Source organism: Lissotriton vulgaris, chromosome 5 (assembly GCF_964263255.1).
Source record: "Lissotriton vulgaris chromosome 5, aLisVul1.2, whole genome shotgun sequence".
In the NCBI taxonomy this organism is placed as follows: domain Eukaryota; kingdom Metazoa; phylum Chordata; class Amphibia; order Caudata; family Salamandridae; genus Lissotriton; species Lissotriton vulgaris.
In genome coordinates this window covers 847,339,955-847,357,747 of record NC_141693.1, presented here as the reverse complement: position 1 = coordinate 847,357,747, position 17,793 = coordinate 847,339,955, and the positions used below count along the sequence as shown (strand labels likewise).

The following is a 17,793-nucleotide window of genomic DNA, read 5'->3' as shown; positions in this document are numbered from 1 at the left end:
GTATCGTTTCTCTGTTTTCCTCAATAATACACCTATTGCCTCCCTACCTAATATCAATTCATATATTGTAGGGGAGTTGTCGTTTCTACAAGAGCTATTTGGCTCATTCACCCCCGGATCAAACAAAATTGCCATTTGGGTAAGTAAACAAGACCAGTGATAATACCTTATATTAGGTAACCCCAGACCTCCCCTTTCCTGTGGCAATGACATGAATTTTATAGATCTTCTAACCTTACCATACTGCCAAAGGAAGTTCATAAAAAGAGCTTCTATTGATCTAATACGTTTTTCATCAATTAAAAAGGGGATGGCACGGAACAAATATAATACCTTCCGAAACATAGTCATTTTTGGGACATTTGCATGCCCTACTATTGACAGGTGTAGTGTGTCCATCCTTCTTAGATCAGTTTCCATTGATTTCATCACAGGAGTAAAGTTATCCCCAATTATTTCAGCAGGTGTGGCACTTATCGTGATCCCTAGATATACTGCAGCATCAACAAAACTGGAATCTGTTTTAACTATGTTCTGTGAACAAAGCACCTGGGTATTCCCTTCATTTAAGCGGTACCCTGAATATCTTCCGAATGACTTAGTGATATCCACCACTGCCCGAAGGGCAGCATCTGGTTCAACGGTGATGACCGCCAGGTCATCGGCATAAGCCAATATCTTTGTTTCGAAGCCCTTTGTATTAACTGGTTTAATGTTTGTACTATCCATTATCCGTTGTATCAGGGGATCTATTTAGAGAGCAAAGAGGATAGGTGAGCAGGGGCACCCCTGGCCGGTACCCCTTGTTATGTATATCTCATCTGAACTCTCGCCCATCATCTGGATCCTTGCAACGGGATCTGAATACATTGCTTGTACAGCCTTCCTAAATCTTGGTCCAAAACCTCTACCCTCCATCACTCCCCACAGATAATCCCACCTAACGTGGTCGAAGGCTTTCTCCGCCTCGCTGTCTGCATGTTATGCATAACTCCTTGTATGAGATTCCCAAAAGATAATTCAGTGAACTAGGTAAGCTCATAGTGGACCTCCTGTGGTCCACTAAACAGAAGCGAAACAGTTTGGGGATGCTTCAGCAGACATGGGATAAGGGGGACATATAACTCCCTAATTTAGAATTGTATTATCTGGCGGCAACCTTGCAACACGCAGTGCACTGGTTTGATGAAGAGGAAAACTGTGAGAAAAGATTGCTGGGGACCCTTGAGGGACAGATGACCCTTCCCATCCTCCTTATGAAGGGAGCAAGAATCCCAGACAGGTATCCATATTTAATCAGACTAATGGGCCGTATGTGGGGAAAGGATGGTGGCGACAGTCCTCCGTAGGGCCCCGTATGCACAAGATTTCTGGACACTTAAACTTTTCAGGGAAATAGAAAATACTATGTCTATGTCCAAATGGAAATCCGGGGGCTGTGGGGTACTGAGAGTCCTCTTCCTAGGTGGTCAATTTATAACTAAAGACGCCCCTGTTGATTCATTTGCATTAGGTATAGGGCAATATTTGCAGTACAGTAAGATGGTGGCTACCACAAGAGAGATCTGGCTGACTTTCCCAGATGACCCTATACCATCTCAGATGTTACCCAGACTCCTTGACATGACAGGAGGTCATAAAGTCATTACACACTTGTATAGAGCCATTAGAGATGACACAACTATGATTACCCAAAAAGCACACTCTAGATGGGAGGAGAGTTTAGGAATAGACAGCACCCAACGAGAGTGGGGAAAAATGCAAAAAGGGACATGGGAAATTAGCTCAAATGCCCACTTAAAATTAATACAATTACATTTTGTACATCAACGATATCTTACTCATAAAACACTACCTAACATCTACCCCGCCAGTCCGATGAATATGTGCAATGCAGAAATCCTAAAGCAGATTTTTTACATGTGGTATGGGAGTGTATATGTATAAGATGTTCTGGCAAGAGATATTGGACAAACCTAAACGAGCGAAAGGATGGTCCCTGGAAGGTAGCCCAAAGGAACTAATAATGGCACCCATTAAAAAGAAGCTTAGCAGTAAATTCCTGAACCTAGGATTAGTATTAGTGAAACGCCAAATAGCTATCAGATGGTTATAGCCAAGCCCCCTGAACCACAAGGAATGGTTAAGGGACATGATGGAATGGGCCACAGCAGGGGAAGTTAGGATGAAGAAGGTTAGATGCCATGAGAAACTAGAGGATGATCTACAAGCATGGGACCTGGGTGCGTAGTGGATTTACCCACCCTGCTTACTACTCCTGAATGAACACTTGATGCTAATTGCTCTCTGACACCCATTGAATGATAAACCATGAATAACTACTGCTATGACATGCAACATTAGTTAAAGACAAGGGGGCACACACTGTACATGTCACACATTAGCACCTCGTCCTCATGTTCCTTTTAAAGCAGTCAGAACTAGATTTGGAATATTATACCTATCGCCTTTAGGGGAGGTGGGAGATATGTTAGGGAAAGCTTTGTTACATGTTTAAAAAAATATATATATATATATATGCAACTGCATGTATCAACACATAAGGATAGAAGATGTGTATTTTATTCAAGCCTTTGATATTGCATATCAATCATAATTGTTTTTTAAAACACCCACTGTATGATATCGGAATGGCTTCAAGATCACACTGTGGCGTGGAGACCGGTACTTTACACACCCTAGACAACGGCTTCCTCACCACCCATGAAGATGGAAAATGACTCCTGCCTCTTGATATTGCTGGGCCTCTCAGCTGCCTTCTACAGTTAGCTATTTCACCCTCTTACGGACCCTGGAGACTCAAAAGGGATTCACAGTTCATGTCCTTCACTAGTTCCTTTACCTTTGCAATCAATACCAGTTTGTTTGATTGAGTATGTATATTTCCTAAAAGATGCCTATCACCTGCAGAGTCCCCCAGGTTTCCATACTGTTGCCTTTCATTTTCAACCTCTACATGGAGCCGTTTGGTTTTCTACTCAAAGATAACAGAATCAAGATTCACCAATATGCTGATAATACACAATTCTACTTGAAATCCTTCTCTGCTTTAGACATCCAATGCCTCAAACATTGACTGCATATCTTCCACACCTGGATGCCCGGCACCTACTAGAAGCTAAACCCAAACCATCCTGAATGAGCAACAGTGCAAACCTGGCTCAATGACATGAAGCTTGATGGCTTTGAACCACAACTTTAACTGAATGCCAAAGAAAGTGAAACCGCTTCTTCCAGAAAGTGACTCCAGAACTGCAGTTCAACTTCATGTCTTGAAGGTGCTCCACAGTTTCCCAGACTCCTTACTGGAACTCCTTAAGGGCATTCTACACACCTCAACACATCTCATCAAGGGCCTGAAGAAATGTGATTAAATCACCCCCATCCTGGTGGAACTCCATTTGCTTCCCTTTCAGGCCAGTAGCATCTTCAAAATCAACTGCATCATTTACAAATCCAACATGACCAACTCTTACCTCGTGGACAAGCTCACTATTGTTGTTTCTTAGAACAGTCACTCTCAGGACATCATTAGACTACAGACTAAGGGCCTGAGTCACACTTTTGTGTAAGTTTCCGTTTGTTTTGGAATTGACAGTTCAGAGTTTACAACTACGCAGACTCCGAAGTCGGGCGAAGAACAGCGCACATAATAAGATACAACCTATCATTTATTGACTTGATGCTTGTATTTGACCCTGTACAACTCTCTGCTGCCTTTTGGCAAGGTTTGAACTACTGAAAAACGAAATACATACATACACCCTGTCTGTAGATCAGTTGAGGTTGTTGTGTTTGGATAAAGGGTGGAGTGCTATTGAGTCATTCTCTCTCATCCCATTTGCACGTTTTCCCAGACAGACCGCTTGTGTTGCTCCAAACTTGCTTTCCAATATTTACCCAAAGCAATCATAGCCACTGATTTCTAAGGTCACCAACTCTAGGAGTTATTCTTTCGGCAGAGTTAAGTCTAGCTTGCACTTGAATCTCCGGAAATCAAAAATGTAGTAAGAGGAAAGGGCCAGGGAGTTTGAGAGAGAAGCTGAGATTAGCTCACCAAGAACAGGAGGAAAGGGAGATGGAGAGACAGTAAGAATGGGCCCACAAGAGGAGAATGAGTAAGTGTGAAGAGTCAAATTGGGAATGCACATAAAGGAATAGGAGAGAGAAATGGAGAGAGAGAGAGAGAGAGAGAGAGAGAGATGTAGAGAAAGAGGTAGAGAGAGAGCGAGAGAGAGTACCTTAGGATTGCAGAGGAGACAGCTACATCTAGGGAAACTGATCCCATTTCCAAATGTACAGGTGTTCTAGTCAAGGTTGCAAAGAAGTCTGTGCATATGTATGTGATGGAACAAGATACTTTGGAATGGTATTTGTGTTTTGAGATTGCTTGTAGGGCTTAGGCTTTAAATGATGAGTCTAAGGCAGCTGCTCTCATTGGAAAGATGCCTGTTGAGCAAATGACAAGCAAAATGATAAAAGAAGCTTTAATTAGACAGTTTGGACTGAAGCCAGCTTAGAACCTTCAACGTTTTAAGAATATAAAGAGAAGTTGTTCCATTTGAAACCTGGATTTCCTGCATTATTGTGTGACTAAGTGAGTGGGATGGTGGCAAAGGATAGTAATTTCCTTAATCAGTTAAAGGTGACAGAGTCTCAAAGAGAAGTGTTCTATACCACTTGGGGAAGATCTGCATGTTCTGACAGAAAAGAATCCAGAGAAACCTGCAGTGCTGGCTGAAAAGTGGTAAGCTAACAGCGTTAGCAAAGGACTAGAGCAGTTTGGATCTAAGACAAAGGGAGAGAGGAACTCTCAACTGTCTGGTTCCAAACTGAAAAGTTAGGGGCAGGGCAATTACCAAGGTTCCAATGGGGGACAAAGGGAATTAAGTTCCAAGAATGTTTCCATCCTGAGGATACAAGAACATATATAATAATGGTTGAGAAAAAATATCTAAAACCCTAGGTGATTCTCCCTGGTGCCAAATGCACAGGTGTCATAGTCTGTAAAGAGAACATAGAGTATTTGCTTGCTCAATATGAGATGGAAAAAAAATGAAAAATCACTATAGTTGGTGTAAGTGTAAAATAGCAGCAAGGTGCAGGTTGTCACTGGTACCAGGATCAGACGCCTATAAGGCTTGGGCCACATCAGCCAGTAGTCTCAGGAGGAGACTAGAACTATTCTAGATTTGGCTAGACTAGGATAACGTAGTATAGACTCCGAGATGGCACTGACCTAGCATCCATTGCCACTACCCCACACAGAGAGGAGAATGAGATACCCAACTGGGAGCCAATTTGTGACCGATTTACATTTTGACAGAGAGGGTCCTCTGTTGCTACACCCTCTGAGCCAAACTCTTTGACTGCCTGCCAAGATTTACGCCTGAGTGGACAAAAAGTAAGTTAATGATGGTATCAACTACTGGTACCCCTCTGATGGCTTCCAGGGTACAGGCCTAAGCCATCGGACTGTCCACCCAATTTAAAGAGGGAGGTCAGATGTTTTTTTAAGGGGGTTTGCGGATCGTAAATACTAGGTAAGGACAGTAAAAAAAACTGAATTGACCACCACGCCATGGGTGAATACTCCCATGGAGTGGGGGCTATTCATGTCAAAATAAAAAAAAAACTTCAGCTTTCTAAGGTTTTTTTATGTAAAGCTTTGAAAAGTTCGATGTCAGCGTCTGTCACCTATGATGGACAAACACCAAACATTTTCTATTGCTTTGTTTAAGCTTCAGTGACTACAGTTCATACAAATCCAAAGAGTTCGCTGCTTGGTCAATAGTGAATTTTCAGTTTGTGGGGCAGAGTACAGACAGACTGGCAGACATGGAGTCATCTGCTACCCTGGCTGCTTTCATTCAATCCACCATGTCACTGTAAATGGACGTGGTGGACTATAGGATTGGTCTCACAAAGTTGAATTGTGAAATAAATGGGGCAGGCAAAGAAAAATCTTCAGGCTAGCCAGAAGCAGATAAAAGAAAAGTATTACCAGAAAGTAATGCTCACTTAATACTAATAGGGTCAAGCAATTCATTTGATAATCATCAGGAGGGTTAGCTCTTCCTACAGTTCCTTGAGTCCCCTTCGATATGTTCTGCGGTTCTAAATTTTACTGCCCAAGAGCTGAAATTAAGGAAGAAATATGCATATGCATTGTGATCAGGGTATTGACTTTGATGTATCTTTTTACTTTATCTTTTACAGGCACAGTATAGATCTGGTTGGTACTAAGGAAACTCAAAGGCCAATCTGATATTTGAGCACAAATATTCTCTTTGCAAGGTTTTATATTTTATTATTTCAAAAGATGGTCAAAATATTCTGAAACGGATTGGGATATGATTTTATCGTACTGCAATATTTTTTGTATTTCATTTTATTGTGCTTTTATGGTAACATAACCGATTGAAGATGATGATGATGATGGTTTTTATTTTGTTTTTTTGGCATCTTCATTTATCTTTTTGCTTTTTTATTTTGTATTTATTTTTTATTGAGTTGATTACAAAAAATGAAAAAAAAGAAGCACCTCAATTGCACAGGGTCAGACTGATTTGTATATGGCCATGTCTGAATTGGGGTGGTGGAGTAAGCTAAAGAATGATGATGAATTAAACCCAGATCAGTTGACTGGGGGTGAGTGCTTGCAATGTTCAACACTCCCTCCATTATCCCCTTTGACTTTGCTAAGTTCGCCCTAAGTTGGCAGGGTATACCCAGAAGTGGGTCCCTTGCTCACTTTGCCACTGGATTCAAGCTAGCCTGGCTGATGACGGCTGATTAGCTAGAAACCGGTCCCAGGATGCTTGTTTAAGGTCCAGGGAATACATGGCTTGGCAGGTCAGGCTGGACTGTTCCCATGAGGCACAGAGTCAGACTGATTTGCAGATGGCCATGTCTGAACTGGGGTGGTGGAGTGAGCTAGAGAATGATAATGGATTAAACCCAGATCCGTTGAGTGGGGGTGAGTGCTTGCAATGTTCAACACTCTGTCCAGCATCCCTTTGGTTTTGCTTTGTTCACCCTAAGTTGGCAGGGTATATCCAGATGTGGGTCCCTTGCTCACTTTGCCACTGGATTCAAGCTAGTCTGGATGATGACGGCGGATTAGCCAGAAACCGATCCCAGGATGCTTTTTTCCGGTCCAGGGAAGACATGGCTTGGCATTTCAGGCTGGACTGTTCCCATGAGGCACAGGGTCAGACTGATTTGCATATGGCCATGTCTGAACTGGGGTGGCGGAGTGAGCTAAAGAATGATGATGGATGAAACCCAGATCAGTTGACTGGGGGTGAGTGCTTGCAATGTTCAATACTCCGTCCATCCTCCCCTTTGGTTTTGCTTTAAAAGCTTCCCACAGCAAAAAGATAGACGCTGTGTTCTCACTGATTTAAAAAACAAAATGCTTGATGAAAGACGGCATTTCAGTAATTCACATCACATCTTCAAGAGGAGATTTATCGAAGCACCAGCACCTAGTATTTCGAAGCTGTGTTCCCTTTATATGTATTTTAATAGAAATTCCTGAATGATCAGAAAAGGCATTGGGAGATAATCTCTGTCTCATTTCTAGATAACAGATTAACAATCAAAAAAAAATCTATTCGAGATGCGGTCTTATATCTGGAAGTATAGCATGTATAATATGAGTGCCCAGGATGGCTTGATAGCTAGCCATGGATCTAGCAAAGCAAAATCCTTTTTCATCATCTTAATCAGCTTGTTTGATTTGGGTTTTAATTGTTTCTTAGATGTATTAGAAGTGTCCAGGCAAATATCTTGAATGAAGTTGAAATCCCCCCCCCCAAATTATTGAGCCCTCAGCAACTGCTAATAGATCATACATTTGCAGGAAAGCAGACATGTTGTCAAAAATGGGACCATAATAACTCAAGAGATCAAATAGCACCCCATTTCAGTTAATTTGCACATAAATCCAGCTAACTTTTACTATTTGACACATGAAGTTATTAGGAAATATAATAGCCACTCCACAAACTGATGAATTAGCTGAGGCAAAATAGGCTTAGTGATACCCCTTTGGAAGAATTCATTAGGTGTATTAGATCCAAAATGAGTCTCCTGAATAAACAGCACTTGTGGGGAGAAAGAAATCAACTAAGTTAACATTGCAAGTCCAATTGGTCGCACACTGCTTGTCCTATCAGCGTGTTGCCCCAAAGCATTGTGGTCCATGTAGTTAGCATCAGCGGGTGCGCCTCTGCCAGGGTCTTGAGCAAAAAATCCAAGTCGCGTTGGCCATCCCTGGACACGTGTTTCGAGGTTGTTACCTCTCGTCAGCAGGGAATAGGCATAATATGTAGGGGTGCTGCATAGGCTGCCAAAAAATATCCTCAGGTCCGGTATCACTCGTGGCACGCAGGTGTGTATCCGGCTCGTCAGCCCCACCAGCTCAAGGGAGCTTGAATATAAATGAAAGTCCAATTGGTCGCACACTGCTTGTCCTATCAGCGTGTTGCCCCAAAGCATTGTGGTCCATGTAGTTAGCATCAGCGGGTGCGCCTCTGCCAGGGTCTTGAGCAAAAAATCCAAGTCGCGTTGGCCATCCCTGGACACGTGTTTCGAGGTTGTTACCTCTCGTCAGCAGGGAATAGGCATAATATGTTGGGGTGCTGCATTGGCTGCCAAAAAATATCCTCAGGTCCGGTACCACTCGTGGCACGCAGGTGCGTAACCCGGCTCGTCAGCCCCACCAGCTCAAGGGAGCTTGAATATAAATGAAAGTCCAATTGGTCGCACACTGCTTGTCCTATCAGCGTGTTGCCCCAAAGCATTGTGGTCCATGTAGTTAGCATCAGCGGGTGCGCCTCTGCCAGGGTCTTGAGCAAAAAATCCAAGTCGCGTTGGCCATCCCTGGACACGTGTTTCGAGGTTGTTACCTCTCGTCAGCAGGGAATAGGCATAATATGTAGGGGTGCTGCATAGGCTGCCAAAAAATATCCTCAGGTCCGGTACCACTCGTGGCAAGCAGGTGCGTAACCCGGCTCGTCAGCCCCACCAGCTCAAAGGAGCTTGAATATAAATGAAAGTCCAATTGGTCGCACACTGCTTGTCCTATCAGCGTGTTGCCCCAAAGCATTGTGGTCCATGTAGTTAGCATCAGCGGGTGCGCCTCTGCCAGGGTCTTGAGCAAAAAATCCAAGTCGCGTTGGCCATCCCTGGACACGTGTTTCGAGGTTGTTACCTCTCGTCAGCAGGGAATAGGCATAATATGTAGGGGTGCTGCATAGGCTGCCAAAAAATATCCTCAGGTCCGGTACCACTCGTGGCACGCAGGTGCCTAACCCGGCTCGTCAGCCCCACCAGCTCAAGGGAGCTTGAATATAAATGAAAGTCCAATTGGTCGCACACTGCTTGTCCTATCAGCGTGTTGCCCAAAAGCATTGTGGTCCATGTAGTTAGCATCAGCGGGTGCGCCTCTGCCAGGGTCTTGAGCAAAAAATCCAAGTCGCGTTGGCCATCCCTGGACACGTGTTTCGAGGTTGTTACCTCTCGTCAGCAGGGAATAGGCATAATATGTAGGGGTGCTGCATAGGCTGCCAAAAAATATACTCAGGTCCGGTACCACTCGTGGCACGCAGGTGCCTAACCCGGCTCGTCAGCCCCACCAGCTCAAGGGAGCTTGAATATAAATGAAAGTCCAATTGGTCGCACACTGCTTGTCCTATCAGCGTGTTGCCCCAAAGCATTGTGGTCCATGTAGTTAGCATCAGCGGGTGCGCCTCTGCCAGGGTCTTGAGCAAAAAATCCAAGTCGCGTTGGCCATCCCTGGACACGTGTTTCGAGGTTGTTACCTCTCGTCAGCAGGGAATAGGCATAATATGTAGCGGTGCTGCATAGGCTGCCAAAAAATATCCTCAGGTCCGGTACCACTCGTGGCACGCAGGTGCGTAACCCGGCTCGTCAGCCCCACCAGCTCAAGGCAGCTTGAATATAAATGAAAGTCCAATTGGTCGCACACTGCTTGTCCTATCAGCGTGTTGCCCCAAAGCATTGTGGTCCATGTAGTTAGCATCAGCGGGTGCGCCTCTGCCAGGGTCTTGAGCAAAAAATCCGAGTCCTTAGGGGCAACTTCCGCCGGTGTGTGAGTAGTGTGCGACCCCACCCCCTTTTTGTAACTTAAAGCTCCCTTGAGCAGCGGGCTGACGAGCCTGGGATCCCGCACCTACGCGCCGGAGTGGTACTATACCTGGCAGATATTGGCAGCCATCGTCGACCCCAGAACACTGCCTATCCCTGCTGACGAGGGTTGAAAACCCGAAACACGTGTCCAGGGATGGGGAAGACAGCGAAGATAGCAAGATCGAAAGATGATGCATCGCGAACACTCTTCTACAATGACCAGAGTCCTTAGGGGCAACTTCCGCCCGTGTGTGAGTAGTGTGCGACCCCACCCCCTTTTTGTAACTTAAAGCTCCCTTGAGCAGCGTGCTGACAAGCCTGGGATCCCGCACCTACGCGCCGGAGTGGTACTATACCTGGCAGATATTGGCAGCCATCGGCGACCCCAGAACACTGCCTATCCCTGCTGACGAGGGTTGAAAACCCGAAACACGTGTCCAGGGATGGCGAAGACAGCGAAGATAGCAAGATCGAAAGATGATGCATCGCGAACACTCTACTACAATGACCAGAGTCCTTAGGGGCAACTTCCACCGGTGTGTGAGTAGTGTGCGACCCCACCCCCTTTTTGTAACTTAAAGCTCCCTTGAGCAGCGGGCTGACGAGCCTGGGATCCCACACCTACGCGCCGGAGTGGTACTATACCTGGCAGATATTGGCAGCCATCGGCGACCCCAGAACACTGCCTATCCCTGCTGACGAGGGTTGAAAACCCGAAACACGTGTCCAGGGATGGCGAAGACAGCGAAGATAGCAAGATCGAAAGATGATGCATCGCGAACACTCTTCTACAATGACCAGAGTCCTTAGGGGCAACTTCCGCCGGTGTGTGAGTAGTGTGCGACCCCACCCCCTTTTTGTAACTTAAAGCTCCCTTGAGCAGCGTGCTGACAAGCCTGGGATCCCGCACCTACGCGCCGGAGTGGTACTATACCTGGCAGATATTGGCAGCCATCGGCGACCCCAGAACACTGCCTATCCCTGCTGACGAGGGTTGAAAACCCGAAACACTTGTCCAGGGATGGCGAAGACAGCGAAGATAGCAAGATCGAAAGATGATGCGTCGCGAACACTCTACTACAATGACCAGAGTCCTTAGGGGCAACTTCCGCCGGTGTGTGAGTAGTGTGCGACCCCACCCCCTTTTTGTAAGTTAACATTGCTCTTGCTTTTCTTGAATTCAATCAGCCAATCACATTACACAAAATTATTTTGATACTATCTATTCAAAATAGAAATGGCAGCTCACATCGCACCAAAAATACATAGCATTAGAAATTGAAAGGAACAAAACCACCTATGTAGGCAATCCAAAAACTATTTATTCATTTTTCGTCTGCTACCCCAACCACACCCCCACCCTAGCCAACCCTAAACCCTGTGTGGCGAGCATCCCCCTAGCAACACGCCACACGAACCCACTAGCTGATGGATGCCCTGGAATTGTATACTCATCTGTCAGAATCGGGTCCCCCCCCACCAACCCCACCCACACCCTTCTTAAAAAAAACAAAAGAGAAAAAAACTCTAATGTTTTAGATAATCATGTGCTTCTGAATGAACACTAAAGATCTTAAATTGTCCCTTGTAAAGCCCGTTCAGTTTTGAAGACTGAACCAAGGGGGCCTGGGCTCCGATTATCTGAATTCAAAGGCAAGCAATTGAAACGTCTTTCTCCGCCTGGCTGAAGTCACAGAAAGATCAGAAAAAAACGTCATTTTGCAAAATCGTGAACTTTTTCTGCTGTATCGCTTAAGTGAGGACCTGTTCCTTAATCCGGAAATCAGAGAAGTTGACTAAAATAGTTTGAGGATATTTGGCCCCAGGTGTCTAATGAGAAGATACTCAATGAGCCCTCATGATTGTCAAAATCCTCAGGAGCAGATGGTAGAACATGATCTTTAATCAATATATTGATAAGCTGAGCAACCGATTGTATCTGACCCTGAGGTTCACTCGCTTCCCAAATTCCCGTAAACCGCAGATTGGAGTGACTTGCATGATTCTCCTTAGATTCGAATTTTAGCTCCAATTCTGTGATTTTTGCAAGTTCAGGTATCATACGGGATGACATAAGTGTCAATTGTGTCCAGCATCCCTTTCAAAGCTTCAGGCAAGAGTGCCTGGGTCACGCAAGGATTTTAGATCAATACATTTGAGTGGATATTCAGTTTAGGAGCAGCCACCGTCTAAGCGCTGCGACTGGTACTTGGATCATGGAAGGGAGTTGAGGAAGCTTCATCTGAGGCTCCCTGACCCCGAAAGCAGTCGGTGGGGTATAATCCGATATTTCTTGCATATTTTGCATAACTCCCTCAAGTGCTGAGTTCACAGGCCCTAATTTTGTTGCAGTTGTTGTAATCGATGGCAATACTCCTGCTCTGATCTCCTCACCAGAGTGTTTAGACCCATCATTTGTGAACAAAGGGAAGGTTTTAGGCTTTTGGAGAGGCTCAAAACTCTTGTCTAACCTTATGTTCCTCGTGGGTGAAGTAGAGGCTGGGATGGAGTTGAATTTTCAGAGCTGATAGCAATTGAACAGAAGGCACTAGCTTTTCCCATTACAACTGACCTAGGCATGGGCTGTAAATTCTGTTTCGCTCGCAGAATTTGGGCAATTTCGCGGTCCACAGAGAATGCAGAATTGTCCTACATTCCGCAATCCGTGGCTTCGCGGAATTTTTTGCTTGTTCGCGCTTTCAAAATGCGTGTTTGCAAGATATTTCTTCCCGAGCATGCAAACAGCGTTCGCGAACAGGAAAAAAGCATTGCGAAAGGGCGTTACATTTTGCGTGCTCGCACAGATTTTTTACCATTTTGCGGAGTTATGCATCGCGCAACTATGCAAATTCCGCCCACCCCTAAACTGACCCAGGCTTGTGCATAAATAAATCTCTGCTGTCCCCCTTCCCCATGCGGCTGGACATGTTTAGAGGACAAGGCAGGAGTGCCAACCAAGATCTCCATCTGCTTATCTCGCCAGCCAGCCAGCCAACCTACTCTGTGAAGCCTTCTTACATTGTTTAGGGGGGACTGGTGAGCCAATTTTTGCGCTGAGTTGTCGCATGACAGTAGGGCGCATATGCTACCAATACATCGACTATTAAAGTCTTATCAAGCTATTGCAGGTCAGGCATATACCTCCTACGGGTGCCAGGAAACTAACACCGCTCTGTAAAAACCACAAAGTCATTCGTACTGCCTACCTTGTACTTCGCCTCGTCTTATCCACTTCTTACTTCCGCAGATTTATGGGAGCAGATTGTACCAGATCCTCTCCCAGGCTAAATAGGAGCAGTCTCGTTATCTCTCCATAAACTTAATGAGAGTTGGGACCAGACCTAATAGATTCTATAGCCACCACAGCTGCCAGCAATACTCAATGCTAAACAACCCATCTAATCCTCAGCCAGCGCGGGTGTCACACTTTCTTCCTGGTTCCTTTGCCTGCACACAGGTTAATCAGCCCTCTGGATTGGTAGGCACACCTCTGAAAGCCACAATCCCACCGGCCTCAGCTCCATAAGTTCCTTCTCATCTTCAACAGTTTTTTCAAGCGGCAGCCCCCTCCAGAAACGGCACAAAAGTAACAAAAAAGAGGCAAAGGGTCAAGACTGATTTGCATATGGCCAGGTTTAAACTGATGTGGCATGGTGAGTAAAAGAATGATGCATTTAACCCAGATCTCTTGACTGTGAGTGAATGTTTTGATTTGTTCTGCATTCCATCCATCAATTGTGTGTTTTTTGCTTTCTCGCCCTAAGTGCACTGGGTATGCCCAAAAGTGGGTCCCGGGCTCACCGTGCCACTGGATTAAAGCTATCCCGGCTGATGAGGGGTGAAACCCCAAAACCAGTCCTAGGATGCTTGTATCCAGTTCAGGGAGGACTTAGCTTGGCAGTTCGAGCTGGACTGTTCCCATGAGGCACAGGGTCAAGAGTTATTTGTATATGGCCAGGTCTAAACTGGGGTGGCATTGTGAGCAAAATAATGATGGATTTAACCAAGATCGCTTGACTGAGGGGGGGGGGGGGGATGTTTGATTTGTTCAGCATTCCGTCCATCAATTGTGTGCTTCCACAAAAACCCCTCGCCGCTTCACCGCAACACCGTGGCTCGAGTCAGCAGGCCTTCCTGCTCTTTCTTTCCTTCTCCTACTTCCTCTTAGCGCCTCTTTACAGAGCCGCTAAGCGCGAAACGCAGCCATCAGAGCTCCGAATACACGCAGAGCTCCAGAATCTGCTTGTGAATGGGAGGGGCGGAGCCGGAGGATCCGGCTCGGCTGTCATCAGCAGGACATAGGGCAGCCGCTATGATGATGCTGTTTATCGGGATTGTTATGCTAGAAGGTGTATTGTTTCTGCCATGTTTTTGGTTTTGAAATATGCTCTATTCATTCTGGTTTGTGTTATATTATTTTAGCTTTGCGCTCTTTATTTAAGGGGGTGCCATATTTGTAGAGCTGCAATTATGATGTGAACAACTTCCCATACTGCTCCCAAAAAGTCTCCTTGTTATAAGGCATGAACAGTGGAATAGCTCTAAGAATCAACCACATTTAGATGGCCGCTGCTCCATTTACTTATGGGGAAAAAGCTCTACAATAACTCTCCGTTTGGGGCACTTGTTAAGTTCCATCAAGGCAATCTTCTATTAATCTTATTTGATTATCAATTAATGCACAATGAAATACAAAATGAAATTGTGAACGGAATTATATTTGTTAACAGTTTACCTTTGTGAAAACAGGCGCTGCTATTAATGGGTTTCCATCCAGTCCTTGCAAATATCTGGTGAACTCTGGATTCTGTAATGAAAAGAACATATTCTGAGCATACACAAATATTATCTATGGTGGTCTGTCTTACATTGCTTCATTTTTGATGAGTTATTATTAGCATGTGACATTGGGTGGCTGTCCAACAGACTTCCAATTAATCCTTCTGTGCTTCAAATTCTTCAAAGGGTCCTATTTAGAAATATTTTACAGACTGTTTATGGAATTCTCCGCCTCTTAGGCAGGAAGTGAAATCCACAGCTAATGCCACAGCAAATGTCGAAGCTGTTTGTGTCAGCCAATTAAGACATCACAGATATGTTTAACTACATTAATCTTGCGACTGGAATCAGGTCATACAAATTGCCTGGTAATGTAACCCTCAAGGATTATTGCCTGAAATGTCATTAAGATTTGGTGATGGTATTTCATTTTTTGCACTAAATGAAATCCACTGACCCCACGGACCCCAAAACCACCCTCAGAGGCACCCTCATCTACAGACCACCCGGCCCACGCCCCCAATTCAGCAACTCCATCGCCGACCTCATCAGCACGCACGCACTGACCACTGCCAATTACATCCTGCTTGGCAACCTGAACTTCCATCTGGAAAACAACGACAGCAACTCCTCCACCCTAGTCGACAACCTCTCCACCCTCGGACTGAAACAGATCGTCACTACCCCTACTCGGATGTATGACGTTACAACGCATACTTTTACCACGCATACCATTACAACGGGGTATTTACAACGCATACCGTTACAACGCATAGCGCTTAGAGGTGCTGGATAGTGGTAAGTATAATTTTATATTCCAACTCCAGTCCCCGTGGACACTAGGGAAGGTGTTGGATATAAAATTATACTTATTCCCTATCCTAGAGCGCCCCCCAGCGCAATGCGTTGTAATGGTATGCGTGGTAATGCCTGCGTTGTAGTGGTAGTACGTGGTAAAAACTTCGTTGTAAATGTTGTATACCCCCCTACTCACATCGCCGGCCACACGCTCTATGCCATCTTTTCCTCCAGCCCACAAGTCGCCTACAGCCACGCCTCCGAGCTCACCTGGACCAACCACCACTGTGTCCACTTCAACTTCCAAAAACGGTCACCCACCACCGCACCCCACAGATCCCCTGCCGACGCTGGGGCAAAGTTACCAAAGAACAGCTGGAAACTCATCTCGCTCTCGACACCCCTCTCAGCCCCACCGACCCAGAGGACGGGGCCCGCTCACTCAGACTCTGGATAGAAAACTGTGACAACACCATAGCACCAGTACGACAACCCACCAACAGAGACACCAGCCTGAGAGCCAGCTGGTTCACCCCAGAGCTCCTGGCCTCCAAACGCACCTGCCGAAAGCTCGACAACTCCTGGCGCAGCGACAGAACACCCACCAACCACGCAGCCCACAAAGACTCCATCTGCAACCACCACCACCTCATCAGGACCACTAAAAGAGCCTCATTCAAAGACTGCCTGGACAACAACGCACACAACAGCAAAGAGCTCTTCAGCATCGTGAAAGAACTCTTCATCCCCAGCTCCTGCACCAACGACATCCCGCCGTCACAAGCCTTGTGCGACGCCCTCGCCACCTTCTTCCACCACAAAATCACCAACATCCACAACAGCTTCAACCCCCGAATGAACCCGACGTACCCTACCACTACGAACACACCCAACCCCAACGACCACGTCTCTCTGACCACATGGACCAACGTAAGCACCGAAGACATAATCAACACCATGAGCACCATCCACTCAGGCTCCCTGTTGCCAACAAAGTCAACAGCCTCATTGCACTCTACCTACGCAACGTTGTCAACCTCTCCTTCGAAACCACCACCTTTCCCGAGGCCTGGAAGCACGCCGAGATTAACGCCCTACTTAAGAAGCCTAAGGCGGACCCGAGCGACCTCAAGAACTTCCGGCCCATCTCCCTGCTTCTGTTCCCAGCTAAAGTCTAATTTCTAATTTCTAATTTAAAACATTTCTAGAGCGCAGCGTACACCTTGCGGTTTCTTGGCGCTAGGGGGGTTCGGCGGCTGAGGGAAAAGACCAGAGGGAAAGGTAAGGAGAATTTAAGTGGGGAAGGCCTGACTGAAGAGGAAAGTTTTCAGGTCTCTGCGAAAGGAGAGATACTGGGTAGCAGAACGGAGATGGTCAGGGAGTGAGTTCCAGAATGTTGGAGCCAGGGTGGAAAAATTGGACCCACCCCACTTTTTTCGTGTGAAGCGTGGGATCTGAAGAAGGGACTTAGAGGAAGACCGAAGCTCTCTTGCGGGGGTAGTGAAGTTGCCTAGCCGGACCGCCTGGGTGCGGTCCCTCAGAAAGGAGGAGAGCCAAACCAGAGCTGATCCCCCGATTCCGGCCGCCTTGACACGGGCAAGTAAGATGGTATGGTCCACCGTGTCAAAGGCGGTGGAGAGATCAAGGAGGACCAGTGCCTCATCAAAAAAACTGTCAACACACAACTCACCCGCTACCTAGAAGACAACAACATCCTGGACCCCTCCCAATCTGGTTTCCGCAGCAACCACAGCACTGAGACCGCCCTCATCGGCGCCACAGACGACATCAGAATCCTACTCGACAACGGCGAGACAGCAGCCCTCATCCTCCTCGAACTCTGCGCCGCCTTCGACACCGTCTGCCACCACACACTTCGCACGCGCCTCTGCAACACAGGGATCAGAGACAAGGGCCTGGACTGGACCACCTCCTTCCTCACCGACCGAACCCAGAGAGTCCTCCTCCCCCCGTTCCAATCCGGAACCACCAAAAACATCTGTGGCGTCCCTCAGGGATCCTCCCTCAGTCCGACGC

At 46.2% G+C, this 17,793-nt stretch overlaps 1 protein-coding gene across 1 annotated transcript in view; it reads right to left on the bottom strand.

Moving 5' to 3' along the window:
- Positions 1-17,793, bottom strand: part of MYPN (myopalladin) — a 2,267,856-nt gene that overhangs the window by 1,600,641 nt on the left and 649,422 nt on the right. Inside the window, exon 6 of the mRNA XM_086922400.1 lies at positions 14,915-14,986. Coding sequence (XP_086778526.1) covers positions 14,915-14,986 — 72 coding nt within the window. The remainder of the gene's footprint in view (positions 1-14,914; positions 14,987-17,793) is intronic.